Source organism: Pituophis catenifer, unplaced genomic scaffold (genome assembly GCF_029215685.1).
Source record: "Pituophis catenifer annectens isolate HBS135680 unplaced genomic scaffold, rPitCat1.0.hap2 SCAF_3, whole genome shotgun sequence".
Taxonomy (NCBI): domain Eukaryota; kingdom Metazoa; phylum Chordata; class Lepidosauria; order Squamata; family Colubridae; genus Pituophis; species Pituophis catenifer.
The window spans coordinates 163,300,749-163,318,166 of record NW_027256883.1 but is presented as its reverse complement, the minus strand read 5'-3'; the positions used below and the strand labels follow the sequence as shown (position 1 = coordinate 163,318,166).

Below are 17,418 nucleotides of genomic sequence, written 5' to 3'. Positions count from 1 at the left end.
AACTTGAAGATAACTTGAGAACAACTAGGAGCAAAAAGACAAACCCAAAACAGAAGATATATTTTGACTCCACCATTCTCCAATTTGTTAGCCCAAAGGTGCTTTTTGCCAAAAAAAAAAAAAAAAAAAAAAAAAAAAAGCCAACTGGACTTTCTTAGATAGAAAGAAACATGACCAGGATAATTAAGAATCTCTACAGACATTTCTCCAATGATGTGTTGCACTGTCATCTCTATCTGGCAGGGAGACTGAGACGCTACACAAAGCTGAGAAATAGCCACTGAATCTCCATTCTATGGAATACATCAGAAATAATCCCTTCTGTATAATATTTAACATTATACATATGTAGAAACCTATTTTCTAATACATTTTTGGATCAATTGCATGATAAATGATACTGGAATGGCTATACCATTAATTTTCATGGTGGCAGTACCTGTAATGAAACAATGATACATCATCTTCACAACAGGTTCCATCCAAACCTACAACAATGCTCTATTTGGTTTTCAAATACAATGAAACCAAAGGCAGGTTAAACCAAACTGATGGCTGGCAGTTGTCCAAACGGACAACTACTTGCTGCAGTCCTGGCCAGCAGACAAAGAGCTGGGAGTTACAACTCAGCAACATCAGACCCAAGGGCTGCAGATCGCCCTTCCTAGTCCTTTCTGTGGCTTTCAGAAGATGATGTACGATTAAAAAGACTGGTAACCCAGATTCAGTTTACACATTTATTGCATAGCATTATATTGTACAGTTTATACATTTGTATAGTGACATAGAATAGAATAGAATAGAATAAAATAGAATAAGGAATAGGAATAGGAATAGGAATAGAATTTTTTATTGGCCAAGTGTAATTGGACACACAAGGAATTTGTCTTGGTGCATATACTCTCAGTGTACATAGAAGAAAAGATACGTTCATCAAGAATCATAAGGTACAACATTTAATGATAGTCATAGGGTACAAATATAAGATGCTTACAGTTCGTCTTAAATGTATAAAAGTCCAAGGTTTCTCAATTACGTTCTTTTATAGTCAATAAAACATCCTCCCAAGAAAAAAGGAAAAAAGAAGTGCTTTAAAATGCGAAGGGTTTGACCAGCGCGCCACCCCACTCAGTTTGCCCGGCCATAATCGCCACCAGAGGCAATTTAACGCGGATGGTGTGAGCTTTGAAGTCGGGGAGAATTCATAAGCTTTCAAGAAACCATCCCTAAGTTTGTCCGTTCCCAAACTTTACCTAAAACCTTCGCTACAGAAGGCGTGAAGCCGCCTGTAAAAGCGCCTCTCGTTGCATTCATACAGGCAGATGCTCCCGTGGCATGGAGCTCCTCGGGAAAGCGCCAGGGACCGCCCCACCTCCCTCCTCCACCCTTTCCAGGCAGGGAAATTCTTTTCAGGCGCGCGCGCAGTTCCCTTCCTCTGCGTCTCTACTGCGCAGGCGCCCTTCGGCTCCCCTTCCTTGCCTCCTCGCCTTTCGCTTGCCGAAGCGAGAGACACACGTCGGGCTCCTTTTTTTCGTCCCTCTCCGCTTCGGCGGCTCTCCTTCGCCGCCATGGTGCTCGACTTGGATCTCTTCCGCGCTGACAAAGGCGGAGACCCGGAGTTGGTGCGAGAGATGCAGCTGAAGCGCTTCAAGGACCCGGCTCTCGTGGACGCGCTGGTGGCCGCCGACGGGGCCTGGAGGAGATGTGAGTGAGTGAGCAGTTGCGGATGTGTGTTGGGTGTGTGTGTGAGTCCAGACTCATTTCTGCTGCGGGAAAACGAGGAAAAGAGCCACGGTCCGACCCGGGTCCGTCAGCTTTGTTTTGGGTCTGGCGTGCCTTTCTTCCTGCGCGCTGGCCGGTCTGCTTGAGCGTCCCATTCATACGCGTGTCTGCTCCTCTCTTCCGCCTTCAGCGTCTTGACACCCAAATGAGGACCCGGATTGTGGAGGCAATAAGCTGACTTTGTATAAAACAGAACACGGCTTGGGGTGGGGGTGGGGGGCAAAAAGCCCTACTAAGCAGGTATATACAAAAGTATGAAGGCTATTGCTTAAAAGCATTGTAAGCCGCCCTGAGTCTCCGGAGAAGGGCGGCATATAAATTGAACCAATAAATAAACTAATAAATAAATCTGTTAGCAAAATCAGGGACGCCGACTTTCCGGAGGACGGGCCCCGCCTATTATTTGTCTAATGGTCATGTCAGTGACAAGGATCCCGTTGAAGTGGAGGGTCTCACGTGTTCCTATCCTACTTGTGATGTTTTTCCCCCTCCCCGACATCTGGTTAGGAGCCTTTGATCTTATCCACGTGGGAAGCCCTTACTTTGCTTGCATGTGGATGCGCCCCAATAAGAGAGGATCTCCTTCCTTCCCTAGCCTTATTGAGGCAGGCACAGTGGTGGGATTCAGCCAATTCGCACCAACCGGTTGTTAACTTTCTGAGCAGTTTGGCAAACTGGTTGTTGGAAGAAATCATTAGGGCAGAGAACCGGTTGTTAAATTACTTGAATCCCACCACTGGGCAGGCGTCCCTGGTTTAGCTGGTATCCTGCAAGAGAGCGTGTGTCCCCCATATTGTTGTAAATGTCCAAAGGTCTAATCGGGAAAACAGATTTAAAGTGAACAAAAGAGTACAGCAATCCAGAAAGGTTGGGAAGGGGAGTTCAGTTTCTCCTTGGAATTCCCTATTTTCTATGCCATCCTAAAGAAGAACATCCCACAAATACAGTTGTAGGCATTTTTATTTTTTTTCGTTTTGTCATGAGAAATATATAGTGCAGTGATTCCCGTCCCCTGCAGGGTAGATTTTGCCTTATTTTTCAGCATTGCAGTGCTCTTTAAATTGGCAAATTTACCCTATTTGTCAGGAGTGTGCACAGTTCAAGTACTGGTGCGTCTGAGTCTGATGCAATCCTGCTGTGTTTGTCATCACCCTGGAAAATGACTTCTGGGTGCTGCAAATACACATGTTGCAGTTTCATTTTCTTTTTGGCAGTGCTGCTTTATTTTTTAGAGAGAAGGAAAAGACCTCTATTTTGGGGTGTGATGTCCTTTGAAAAATCATCATTTTATATCCATCTCTAAGCTATCTCAGGATTCTAAGAATGCATAATGTAGAAATGTTTTAATAAATATTTTTTTAAAGAGAAGTAAAAGGTTCTAATGTAAGATATTCTAAGGAGTAGGACAGAATTACGTTTGGATCTATTGAATCGGGAAAAGCAATTCCATCTTTTTCTTGCCTTTGGCAGCATGAGCCACTAGGCTTTGAAGGAGATAGAAGGCCTGTCACTTCAAATCAATTAAAGTTCCATTGTAATTCAGTAGTAGAATGAGATCTTCAGGTTATTTTGTTCATTTTTCCAAGCCAGGCAAAATACCATTCAATTGAAAATAAACTCCATTCAAAAATGAAAGTTGTTTCTTTTAGTTAAGAGTAGTCCTCTGTATTTGTAGGTTGGTCCTACTTTTTGGCATAAAGAAACTGCTGCTTTGGGTGGTAGGTAGACTTCGTTAGGCAGCAAAACAACAATGCATTTATATACTTTTCAGTTTTTTCAGTTATTAGTACAGGTAGTCCTCGACTTATGACTACAATTGAGCCCAGAATTTATGTTGCTAAGTGAGAAATTTGTTAAGTGAGTTTTGCTCCATTTTACAACTTTTCTCGCCACATTTGTTAAGTGAATCACTGCAGTTGTGAAATTAGTAACACAGTTGTGTGAGATATAAGACCCAAATATTTTAATCCTCACAATTCATAAACAAGTCTGGTTCACAAAATCAAAGATTTATTGGAGATAAAATGAAGAAAAATAAAAAACGGTTGCAAGCGCGGCCTCTTAGACCCTTCCCAAATGGATTGAGCACAAAAAGCAGTTTTCAAGCTACACATTTTATATTCCTACATACTGCATGCCGCGCCTAAGAAGCCCTCCCAACTCCCCTTTATTCTCCTAAGCCATTCTCCAAGGTGTTTTACACTTTAAAGGGTCATCTTGACATTTCCTGCCTAACAACAACTATCTTATCATGTTTACTTTTAATTTTCACCTTGAGCGGATTTTCCATTCTTACTGATAGTGGTCCTGCCCAAGGCGTAGGGTCATGTCTCCAAGAGAGCTTTTAGCAAGTCATAACACATTGTCTCTACTAATTACAGTTTATGGTCAGTTTGCAACATAAGAACATCATAGCTTTTTAATATATTAAACACTTTTATAAAAGAGTAACGTATTACTCATTTCCTTCAGTTGTTAAGTGAATCTGGTTGACTTTGCTTGTCAGAAGGTTGCAAAAGATGACCCTGGGACACTGCAACCATCATAAATATGAGACAGTTGTCAAACATCCAAATGTAAATCATGTTGCTATGGGATGCTGCAACTATCATAAGTTTGAAAAATGGTTACATCAGTTTTTTTCTATGCTGTTGTAACATTGAATAGTCATTAAATGAATGGTTGTAACTATGGACTATCTGTATTGTTTACTTTATGTACAGAAGGAGCTTTTCACTTCTGTCAAAAATATAATTTCCTAATATTTCTGCAGTACTTTTTTCCATCTATTTGATTAATGTACTTAATTGCCAGTAATAGTAATACAAAAGGTAGATTTAACATTGTATTGGAAAGTTTGTCCTTTAAACATCAGATTCTATAAACTTTCTGGTGCATTTCTTCTAGGCAGATTCCGGGCAGACAACCTGAACAAGCTGAAGAACTTGTGCAGCAAAACCATAGGAGAAAAAATGAAGGTGCAGTACATTGTATTAAAAGCAAAAATGTTATTACTTCATTGAACAGAATCATAGTAAATTGAAGTTACCATATTTTTCAGAGTATACGATGCACTTTTTTCCCTCCTAAAAGAGGGTGGAAATGTTGGTGTGTCTTATTCACTGAATACAGCCATTTTTGGCCTCCCGAAGCCCACCCCGCTCGTTCCATTTTTGCGAAAAATGGGCCCATTTTTCACAAAAACAGGGCACGCAGAGTGTTTGGGAGGCCTGCAGAGTGCTCCTGGGGGCCAGGGAAGGCAAACCCCTTTTTTTTTCTTACTTACCTGTTCGAAATCTTGGTGCATCTTATAGTCCGAAAAACACAGTACATGCTCTGGTTTTGTTTACCTTTTATACATTATTATATGATTAAATTGCTAAGCAGTTGTAAAGGATGGATTGGAAACCCCCATCAGATGAATGCAGTCTGTGAAGTTTTCCATTTTACCTGCTGGTAACTAGAGGTCTTCTCCTGACTGGATCCCTTTCTCCATGTCCTAGGACCGTGATGGTGAACCAATAGCACCTGTGGCACACGGAGCCATATCGGTGGGTGTGTGAGCATTGCCCTAGTTCAGTTGATTTTCGGGCCTTCCAGGCCCACCGGAATTCGGGAAACAGGCTGTTTCCGGCCTCCGGAGGGCCTGTGGGTAAGGCCCGTTTTTCACTCTTCCCAGGTTCCAGAGACTTTCTAGGAGTTTAGGGAGGGTGAAAATGGCCTCCCCACCCCCAGACGTCCTCAGGAGGCCGGAAACGTCCCATCGCTTTTGGCATGTGATGGCAAAAAGGTTAGCCATCACTGTCCTAGGAGGAAGGAGTTATCTGGAACAGTTGTTCCTTGTCTCTTGATACATAGGGACAGGGCCCTGAAAAGAACAGTCTTTGTGTGGTGAGAAGACTCTGACTCTTTGCAGTGATACAATATGCCCTCATGGTAGAATCTTAGGTAATCCAATAAAGATTCCCTACTGTTCGATTAGCAGTGTTAAAAACAACACCAGAAACATTTAAGCTTAGCAGGTGGTATATGAACTAACAGTGGAGGAAAGTGGCACACTTGAACTGTGATCATGACATACACTAAATATTTGAACATGAACCTCCCAAAGCAGCTGAGTGGAATTCAGTGTGATTTTTGGAATAGTAAAGATAGCGATTCTCCCAAACTAAACTAAAACCCTCTCCCCAAACTAAAAAGAAGCCACCGGATGAGCTGCTTCATTTTGTCTTGTATGAACGATTTGAGTACCATTTGAAGTCAGTTTTACAAAGAAAGATGAGTGGGAACAATGCTTAGCACTGACAAATTCTTAATTAAATTCTTCAAAATGCCTTTTTAAAAAGAATTAGTCATCTTCTCTTCCTTCCTTCATTGATAAATACAGAGATTTACCATTGTGTTTACAACAAATAATGCTAGATGATATGCTTTCATTACAGCATTCAGAGTTGTCAAATCTGCTGAATTTGCAAAAGTAAAATAATTTAGTAAGAATGGAGATACATTGGTCTGAAAATTTTGAAATAAATCCATCTATATTTTCCTGAGAAATATGAAAACCATTTGAAAAAATGAGAGAGGGGTAGACTTTCTTTTAAAGTCTTTGGATTTTTCTCTCCTTGAGGTATTATATATTTAGACAAAAGATATACTCCTTTTTCCTCATCAAATATAATGCCTAGTTTATAATTGTTCAGCTTACTAATACTTTGTAACTAATTTTTTCTGGAACTGTAGAAATGGAATTCAGAGTGTCCTGGAAGCTATTTAATCTTTTCTATTATTTTTTTTCTTTGCTGACCTGTTTTCCTTTTTATTAACATTTCTATTTACAGAAGAAAGAACCTGTGGGTAACAGTGATGATATACCAGATCATGCACAAAATCTTGACGAGCTCACAGTAGACATTTTAACAGTAAGTTCATTTCTTACTCTATTATTCATTGACTTTCAATGCATCCGTTGTATTTGAGAAAGTGATAGATTATATGATTTAGATTTGGGAGAGGGATGCTTGTACTTAATGGATTTCTGTTCTTCACATGTTCTTGAATTTATTTCCATTATTGTGCTATTTGTTTGTCTTTAAGGTACAGTTCAGTGGTTTTTTAAGGTATATTCTTCCAATTCTCTTGCACTATGAGCTGAACTATTTTTTTAGTTCACATATAATGCTAACCTTTGGCTTATTTTTGATAGTAAATAAATAATTGACTGTGTTTGAATGTTAAGCTAAGCCATCTATCATGGCTTATACACCAAAATGGTTCTATTCGTAAGACATATTGTCAGGGAAGGTGGAAAATAAAATGATGATGAAGCCTATAATCCTGAACACATCCATGCTACTGCATCTTACTACTGATCTTTTTCATTCTTGGATTAGTAATTTTACCAATTAGGCCTTGTATGGTCATGTTATTATTACTATTCAGTCAAAGTATGTCGAAGTTAGCCTTTAGTGATATATTACTCATGTAAGTCAAACACCTTTCTTGACCTCGTGTTTGGTATGATAAACTTTCAGCTAAAATATGATGAACATAAAGTTACAGTCCTGCCCCCAGAAAATCCTCTTTTTACAAGAAGTCTTTTTAAATCTTCTCTCATTATGACATGCTGACACACCCAGCTATTCTCTTGTGCTTCAGAGTCTTCAAGTTAGCCAAATCAAGAAAGTCCGTCTCCTGATTGATGAAGCAATCCTGAAATGTGATGAAGAACGTTTGAAACTGGAAGCAGAGCGCTTTGAAAATCTCCGAGAAATTGGAAATTTTCTTCATCCCTCTGTGCCAATCAGCAATGATGAGGTAGGAACAATTTTCATGCCCTGCATATAAATGTACAATGTGAAATGTATGATGGACCATTGATTATGGTCAATTTGAAACAATCTTGAGAATCTAATTTCAGGTGTTCTTTTGCATAGCTGTAGTGTGGGCATGATGAATCTCTGGTGAGAAGAATGAGCATTTAATATGGTCTGCATTATAATGCAATTATCCTTCAAAGAAAGAAGCCAGAAATATAAAAGAACCAACTATGTCCTAAAGCACATTCTTCTTTGAAATATAAATGTGAAACAAACTGTATTTATTTTGTTTATTTAGAGCATTTTACTCTGCTCTTCAGGCAAAAATAAGCACCCAGGGTAGTTCACAGGTCAAGTAAAGGTAAGGCAGTGCTGTCCATTGACACAATCTAAAACTTGTGATCCAGAAAGAATAAGAAAGATGGAATAAAGTTCACACTGGCATCTGCTGTTGAAAGTGATAGAGTTCTTATTAGCAGCCAAAAGAGCTGATAGACTGGTCCCTCTTTCTCTTCCTGTGCTCTGTAGCCCAATAGCAGCTGGTAAGTAAATGTAAGGATGAGCAGAAGATAGTTGAATGACCAGCAGAACCAGTGTCTAGCAAGACCAGGTTTTTTTTTATTGAAAAAGTTTTTCAAATACAAGTTTTTCCCCCTTTCCCCCCCAACCCCCCCCTCCCCCTCCCCTCCCCCCGTGGCTTCTCCAAGATGAAATCCAAATTAAGATCACATTATATAATACTTTACCACCCTTTACAGAAGATACTATATGGAATACAAAGTTAAAGTCATTTGAGGGCTTTATTTATATATAGAAATATCTTTTAGTGATATGGGCAGAAGAATAAAGACATTAAATATATTAAAAATATTATGTATGGTAGACCTGTAGGAAAGTGGGTGAAATAAAATTGATATGGTATAAGGTGATAGGTTAGGTTATTGATTGCTTAGTTTAGGAAAAGGGATGTTATGTTTAGATATTTATATACTTAAAAGATTTGAATTAAGATTATATATATATAATATATATATATATATATATATATATATATGTATATATGTATATATGTATATATGTATATATATATATATATATGTATTGGGGTGGAGGAAATGGGTACATTATGAGTAGAATAAATGCTAAATTAGGATTTATTATATAGTCTCATAGCCGAATGCCGTTTTGAAAGATATAGCATACAGGGGACATAATAATAATGTTAGGAAGAAATGTTTAGCACATAGGGAGTGGTGTAAAAGGGTAGCAAGACCAGTTTTAATATAATAATACTGTTGGATCAGTCATGGTTAGAATTTTTAGTAGTTATTGTCAGATTGTAAGTAATCACTTGGATTGCAAAATAGTACTTTTTACAAGGCAAAATTTGCAATAAGGAATTCCTTTTTAAGGAATTCTCCAGTACAGGGAAATCACTAAATGTAATCTTTACTTCCCAGAGCACCCATCATCTTTTCATATTAGTTCAAATTCTGTCATCCCTTGAAAGTCCTTGAAGCATTTATCACAATACACATAGGCAGAGAACAGTGTAATGCAGAAAAGTTTCTGTGTTATACTGTTCTGGCCAGTTTATTAAATACTAGTGTGTAATTAAATGGAAGTCAAAGTTGTGTTGTGACTAAACAAAATGTCCAATAGGTTGTTGTTTTCTTGGTTAGTTCAGACACACAAAGTATCCTTTTTTTTTTTGAAATCGGTAGGATGTAGATAATAAAGAAGAGAGAGTTTGGGGAGACTGCACTGAGAGGAAGAAGTACTCTCACGTGGATCTGGTTGTCATGGTGGATGGCTATGAGGGAGAAAAAGGAGCTGTTGTAGCTGGAAGCAGAGGATACTTCCTTAAGGTAATGATTATCATCTTCATGAAAAGGTGGGAGACCTAATTTCTTTCAGCTTTTGCTAAATGTAACTGTCAGAAGCTCTCACCTGGCCATGACTTTGAGGAGTTATACTTCAACTGTAGTATCTGGGGGTGGGGGTGGGGTGGGGGAGTGAATATGATCGCCACATGCATTTAAAATAAACTTGGATGAATGAAGTTTCTGTAAACAGGTCTTTTACTTAATTGTAGAAGACAATCTGAATATAGGGTCCTGAGGCCTTTTTAAAGCATGGTGTTAATCTGTTTCTATTTGATTGTAGGGACCGTTGGTTTTTCTAGAACAAGCCCTCATTCAGTATGCCCTGCAGACACTGCTTAGGCAGGGATACACCCCAGTTTATACACCCTTCTTCATGAGAAAAGAAGTGATGCAGGAAGTGGCCCAGCTAAGTCAGTTTGACGAAGAGCTCTACAAGGTAAGATGTGAGAAGAATGGTACTATTTCAATAGCACGGGCTGTGAGCTTCTAGACTATTTTTGTTGCTATTTATTTATTTATTATTATTTATTAATTCAATTTGTATGCCGCCCCTCTCCGAAGACTCAGGGCGGCTCACAATGCATTTAAAATCATTATAAAAAACATTTTAAAATTAAAAACATTAAAACTCATTCATACCATTCATGGCCGGATCTCGCCGGATCACAAGAGCGAGATCAACGGCCCCAGGCCTGCCGGAAAAGCCAGGTCTTCACCACTTTTTGGAAGGCCAATAGGGTGGGGGTGGTCCGGACCTCAGAAGGTAACTGGTTCCAGAGAGCTGGGGAAGCCACAGAGAAGGCCCTCCCTCACGGGCCCGCCAGCCGGCATTATTTAGCTGACGGGACCCGGAGGAGACCAAGTCTGTGGAATCTTACCGGTCATTGGGAGTTATGTGGTAGAAGGCGGTCTCAAAGATACCCTGGTCCTGAGCCATGTAGGGCTTTAAAGGTAATAACCAACATCTTGAATTGTGACCGGAGACCAATAGGGAGCCAGTGCAGCTTGCTATCTCAGTGGGTAATTAGACTATCCATGGAGTCATGGGAATTTTTCACATATTCTGGTAAAAATTTCAGTAGGATAATTACCTGTATATTTTATTTCAAATGTTTACCTTTCTGTTGGAAAATAAATATTCCTACCTACTATAAATAGAAGCATGTTCAAAGGTAACAAAAAAGAGGTGGCCCATGTCTAAATACTAGTAGTCTTATAATAATATTTTAAATGTGTAAATATATTTGTAATGCATATACTTGAGTTAATTTAAACTAGCATTCATCTGAAGTAGAAACTTTGTGGATATAAAACAGTGTGCTATTGCAGTTGTCTGATTGCCAAATTTCTGTCCAGGTCCTAGGAAAAGGCAGTGAGAAGAGTGATGATAATACTGTTGATGAAAAATATCTAATTGCTACCTCTGAGCAGCCAATTGCAGCATTGCACAGGGATGAATGGCTGAAGCCAGAAGATTTACCCATCAAATATGCTGGGCTGTCTACTTGCTTCCGCCAGGAAGTAGGGTCTCACGGTCGTGATACCAGAGGCATTTTCCGAGTACATCAGTTTGAAAAGGTAATGCTATCTAGTTTTTTGGGGAAGTGTGTTGAAAAAAATTATGCAGTTTTTCCTTGCACCTACCCTCACTATATAAAAGATAGTAAAATTTGAAAGCACAGAATGCACAGGTTGCTCTTTATGCATTCATTACTGTTTCCAAGTCCAACAAGGCAAAGTCAAAATTGGTAAAAGAGTCATTCCTAATCATTGGATACAAGTAACACAGTTTAATATTTCTGTACATATAGAATTCAGTCAGCGTTAAATGTCAAGATGGATTATGCTATTGATCTTCACCCAACCTAAAAACAGTTATTTAACCAACCCCCAGTTCTGTGCTTTTCTAAGCTATGTTCATTATCATCAGAGCTTGGACTTTATGGAACAGACCAGAAACTTGTTTCTCTTCTCCTTTATTTAAGACTAATACTGGAAAATGATTGCATGTTGAGTTCTGAGGGACCACTTAACAGGTAGCCTTGCGTATTTCTTTTGACTTCGGTATGTTTACTTAACAAGATGTCCTATTTCCTCAGCTCAGAATACTTAGTTCCCTATTATGCCATATGTCCAAGTATATCATGTGTTTACAATAAAGATCTTGGTTCAGTTATATTTCTTAAATCTATTTGCGAATTATTTTCTGTATGTTCATGTGGTTGTTTGGACCACCCAGATCTGGGGATTTGACCTTGGATGGGATTACTCTTCCCCATTCAAGGATGGTGCACAATTTGGGAATCTTCCTGGACTCACACTTGCTCAAGAGGCAGGTGGCAACTGTGGCCAGGAAGGCTTTTGGCCAACTTAATCTGGTGCTCCAGTTGTACTCTTTCCTAGATTGGGATGCCTTCAGACTGTCAATCATGCTTTGGTTACCGCACAGTTTGACTACTGCAATGTGGTCTACACAGAGCTATCCTTAAATACCAATCAGAATTTTTAAATGGTCTAGAATGCAGCGGAATGGGCAGTAATGGATATGCCTCAGTATGCCCATGTAACACGTCTGCTTCACAAGCTGCACTGGCTGCTAATTCCCCAGAACAATAGCTACCACCTTTAATCCAGATTGATTGATTGCTTGCATTCTGTTTTTATGACACACATTTTTGGATTTTATTTTCCGTATTGTTAGAATGTTTCATAGTTAACTTGACAATCTTGCCTAGAGACCTAAACTTACAGAGTGGAGCAGAAGTATAATTAAAAAATTCCACCAGTTCCTCTTAATTGTAGCTATGCTCAGAGATTTCTGTCTTCGTACAATTTCCTTATTCAGTGTGCACAGGATTCAATGTCATAATAAGAAATGAACATGTTTCTTTAAATCAGTGGCAGGTAGGAGCCTGTCTTTGGAAAATGTATGAGGGATGAATATGTAACCCAAAACTTTTTAATAGAATTAGAGTGATTTACTAAGGTATATTTTCAATATTGGGCAGCATATTTCTTGTTACAGAAATTGCTGATTTAGTTTTGCTTATATATAATGTCATTAAATCTCAGTTCATTAACACTAAGAGCAGTTTGAGATTCCATAACATTGAAATGAATTAACTTTCTTAAGTTCTCATATTCTTAATACGACACTAGTTTCACAGCTGTTCTCTCAAAATCTGAGTCTCTTTCTTATATTTTATAGTTTGATTTCTAATTTCCCCCCCTTCTTTTCTTTTTTTTTAGATCGAGCAGTTCGTCTATGCATCACCGCATGATAATAAATCTTGGGAAATGTTTGATGAGATGATTTCCATTGCTGAAGAGTTCTACCAGTCACTGGGCATCCCTTATCACATTGTGAATATTGTCTCAGGTACTTCTCTCTCAGAACAATTTCTGGTTGTGGGGGATGATTCCCTAGTATATATGTACAGTATTTCACCATTAACTTCTAATAAAAGTAGAAGTTTTATGACTTCTCAGATATGCAGTTGTGTACAAGTATTCATTTCTCAAAGTGATTAAGAAAATCCTAGACCATCCTAACATTTTCACTTTTAGAGGATTGAGAGATTCTTTCCTAATGTTACTTCTCCTAATACTACACTAAATGCTGCCTCCTGCTATTACAGGTTCCTTAAATCATGCTGCCAGTAAGAAACTTGATCTGGAAGCATGGTTCCCAGGTTCTGGCGCTTTTCGTGAGCTTGTTTCTTGTTCAAACTGCACTGATTACCAAGCACGTCGGTTACGGATACGCTATGGCCAAACCAAAAAGATGATGGATAAAGTATGTTGTGTTATCATTCAAGCACTCTGGAAGCATTATACAGTTGTCAATAACTTTTTTAGTGTTATAGCCAATAAGGTTTTCTTGGATCAGCTTACATATTTTATTCTTTATAGAAAATCTGCATTTTTGCCATAACATGATGTGTTTTTCATTCAGCATTTGAGGGCAGCTGCTCCAAATATAATAATTTGGAATTGTTGTAGTAGAAATGATATAGGAAGGCTGAAATAAATTTATAGATGCATATCCAATTTGAATATTGATTACTTGCCAGTTATGTCATTTAGCTTACTAAAATAATGGTAAGCTATATATAAACCGTAGAATTGCTAACTTGGAAAAATAAAAATATTCGATATTCTAAAGATTATAGAAACTGAGATTTGTAGATTAAAAAAACATTGGATTATCATTGGTTTTTATAAAGTTTAGAATGAATGAATGAGCACGTACATGTGTACACAGAGCTTTGGCATTTGTAAATAAAATTATTTGCAGAATGGACTGCTAGCCAGATATACTTAGTAGCAATGTTTTCTCTGTACTAATATATTTTGTATTTTAAATGTGTTTTAAAATACATATAAATTATCTTTTATATTTTAAATGTGAATTTAATGTGTAAAAATATGTTCTTAATTTATTTTAAAAACAGTGGACAGTTATATAAATCACAGCAACTACTTTTAAGTTAAAACCTGGGGACTTAGTAAGGTCTCTGGAAAAATATGTTTGCTTTTTGGGAAATGTATGAAACATAGCATGTTTCATTTTCATAGGTGGAATTTGTACATATGCTTAATGCCACCATGTGTGCTACAACACGGACTATATGTGCTATTCTGGAGAATTACCAGACAGAGGAAGGAATCATTATACCAGATAAATTAAAGGATTTCATGCCACCAGGTAATAATGCTCATTTCCCCTTCCTACCTCCTTTAGCTCTGTAATTTTTCTGTTGGTGTCTGAATGCCTAATGTTCTTGAAGATTAGAGTCCCCCTTTGAAAACTCATAATTCTGACCTTAAAGCATAGAATTATATTCCATGAAACCTGTGTACTGATCATCTGCTATATTCGTACTACAGGTAGTCCTCGACTTAACAACAGTTCGTTTAATGACCGTTGAAACTTACAATGGCACTGAAAAAGTGATTTATGACCGTTTTCCACATTTATGACTGTGGTGGCATCCCCATAATCATGTGATCTAAATCCAGATGCTTGGCAACTGACTCAAATTTATGAGAGTTGCAGTATCATAAAGTCATGTGATCACCTTTTGTGATCTTTCCGATAAGCAAAGTCAATGGAGAAGCCAGATTCACATAGCAACTAGGTTAATAACTGACCAACTGCAGCAATTCATTTAACAACCGTGGCAAGAAAGGTCGTAAAATGGGGCAAAACTCACTTAACAAATGTCTAATTTAGCAACAGAAATTTTGGGCTCAATTGTGGTCGTAAGTCGAGAACTACCTGTTTAAGAGTGATCCTTGAGAGTAGTAATCCGAATATGTCTGATGCCAGTAAATTATGTGAAGCTGATTTGAACAGTGTTTTTTTACTATATTAAACTAAGAAGGTCCATTTTTATCGTAGTTTTCCTGAACCAGAATATTTTAGAAGTTGTACTGTAGTTGTTAGTATTAATTTTGCAGTCAAGGAAATCAGTGACAAAATAGAAGATGCCCAAGAAAGCCTGAGAAGGAAGGCTTCACTTAAGGGTTTTCTCCCTTTCAGCTACTTGTGACACTTGCTTGGAGAGAGAAGGGTGAGCTTGGATGCTGCCCCTAACTTTATAATATTCAGCAGCTAGTGTTATGTAGTAAAGTAACTACTTGAAATAGTTTTATATATAGTGGTTTGGGTTGTGTGAAATGGAAAATACTAATCTGAAAGAAAGATGCTTGGTGATACCCATTTTGGCATCCATCTGTATTTAATGTACTCTTTATTCTCTCTAGGTCTAAAGGAAATGATAAAATTTGTGAAACCTGCACCTATAGATCAAGAACTTTCTAAGAAGCAAAAGAAACAGCATGAAGGAGGCAAAAAGAAATCAGCTGGTGGAGACTGTGCTCTAGAAGGGAAGATGCAAAGCATGGATGTGAACAGCCCCTGACAAAAACTCAGCTAGTCTCACTGAGGGGCACTGTGGAGTTCTTAAAGCTGAGGGGGGCAAGTGTGGGTGTGGGGGTCCCTGGGATTAGTTGCTGCTTTTTGTCTCCTCTTTCCTATGTCAGGAACATGTTACTTTTACTGTCTCAGTTTTCAGCCTCCAGTAGAGGAAGATGAAGCTTCTCATAGTGATTATATGTGCGTTTCCTTACACTGTGAAAGTGAAAAGCAGTACAAAAGCTGTTGATTTCCCAGCCCCCAACCCATTTTAAATTATGTTAATTATATGTGAGAAAAAAATTCTGTCCAAGCCCAGAATTGCAAATTCAAGCGGAGGAAACAAAACGCTGTATAATGTTCATTTACTTTTAAAAAATCTGCATATTGAAATAAGAGGTAAAGGCAAATATCAAAAGGGGAAATAAATGTAGGCACTTGTGTTATTTTTATCATCATGATTTTTGAAATGTCATAGAATTTTCCCTGACTTAGACTTGGTCAATAAAGCAAAGATTTAAGAAATTGTCTTTTTTTTTAGTTAATTATTCTTCTATATTTCTTGGAGCCCTTTTTAATTCTCACAGTTGCAGAAATTTACGTGGCCTTACAGCATTTTACAAGATTAAGAATTTTTAGTATTTTCCTATTGGCAGTGTACTTTCTTATATCATGCATTACATTTCTGCTTATTTAATAAATTTATAGGCCACCCACCTTATACACCTAGCTCTTGGTGGCTAGCAAAACAGAATTAAAAAAAAGCAAAAGCCAGAATTAAAACAGCAAAAATAGCAGCTATAACATCTCTCGGGTGTTTGATGTATCTTAACATGCATCTTTAATTGATTATAATTTTTCATAAAACATTAAGGTCATCTAACATTCAAATCAACTACTTAACTGGTGCAAATTGCCAAGCTTCAGGAGTGTGATTTGATAGAAAGTTTGTTCTCCTTCTTCCTGTCATTATTTATACTTCATAAAAAAGAATTATACACAACAGTAGATTTTATTAGTTCAGTTATGCTGAGTATAGGACTATTGTAAGTTAACTACTAAATGGGTTATATTGCAATACAGTAAATTTACTTCAGACAGAAAGTCTGACCTGGTTTTACAAAACACTTCAACAGCCTTCTGTTTTTTAAATCCCAACTTGTGGCTTTGTTCATGCTATTACTGAGGTTGATTTATATTTGATGGTCTGAGGGAGAGCTTACTCTTGAAATCTTAAGAGAGGTACAAGAGGGAAGATGTCCGGCACTTGATCTTAATTTTTTAATCTATGAAATTAAAGGAACGGGAACTTTATAGAAAACTCATTGTTTATAAAATCACATCACAGGGTAAAAAAATGGGCATGTGTGATTTTATAAACAATGAGTTTTCTGTAAAGTTCTGATTCATTTAACTATACTTATGCTTTCGAGAACATTTATTTTTCATTAAGCTTTCAATAAACTTTTCAATTTGGAGGAAGGTAATGATACAAATGATATTGCAAGTTTAATTGGTGACTAAATACAGAATTTGCCATTAATTTTTCCTGAAAGGGGAAATTTGTAAATATATAAAACAATTCAGTATCAAAAACACTATTCACTTTAAATGAATTCAAGTCCATATGACAACATTGCACAGCATTCTAGGAACTTTTTGGTGTACAGAACTCTCAGAATTTCTTTCATCATTTTTGTAAGTGGGATAACAGGTGAGATTCTCAACAAGTGAAACCATAATCTTTCTAACTTAAAAAAAGTTTATTGAATTTTGGGGAAAAAAACCCTATAGATAAGAAATAAGTCAAAAAGAAAAAAAAATGAAAGAAAGCAAAATAAAAAGAAAATGACTTCTGACTTTCTTTAGCATAGACATAGATAAAAAATACATCAAATTTTAAAGATAATAGCCTACCTTATTTTTATAATTCCATATAACTTTAGTCATAAAATCCCAGTCAGGATTTCATTTATCTCAGTTCCAAAATTGATTCCCAAGCAGAGATAAAATT

The 17,418-nt window shown here is 37.4% G+C and overlaps 1 protein-coding gene across 1 annotated transcript; it reads left to right on the top strand.

The window, feature by feature from the left end:
- Window positions 1-1,486: 1,486 nt before the first annotated feature.
- SARS1 (seryl-tRNA synthetase 1) lies at window positions 1,487-15,909 on the top strand. The gene is made up of 11 exons (XM_070939676.1): window positions 1,487-1,704; window positions 4,690-4,760; window positions 6,621-6,701; window positions 7,438-7,596; window positions 9,323-9,466; window positions 9,765-9,920; window positions 10,841-11,062; window positions 12,734-12,863; window positions 13,123-13,280; window positions 14,063-14,192; window positions 15,254-15,909. Exons 1-11 carry the CDS (start codon window positions 1,569-1,571, stop codon window positions 15,409-15,411), a joined length of 1,545 nt encoding a protein of 514 aa, XP_070795777.1. The 5' UTR covers window positions 1,487-1,568; the 3' UTR covers window positions 15,412-15,909.
- Window positions 15,910-17,418: the final 1,509 nt, after the last annotated feature.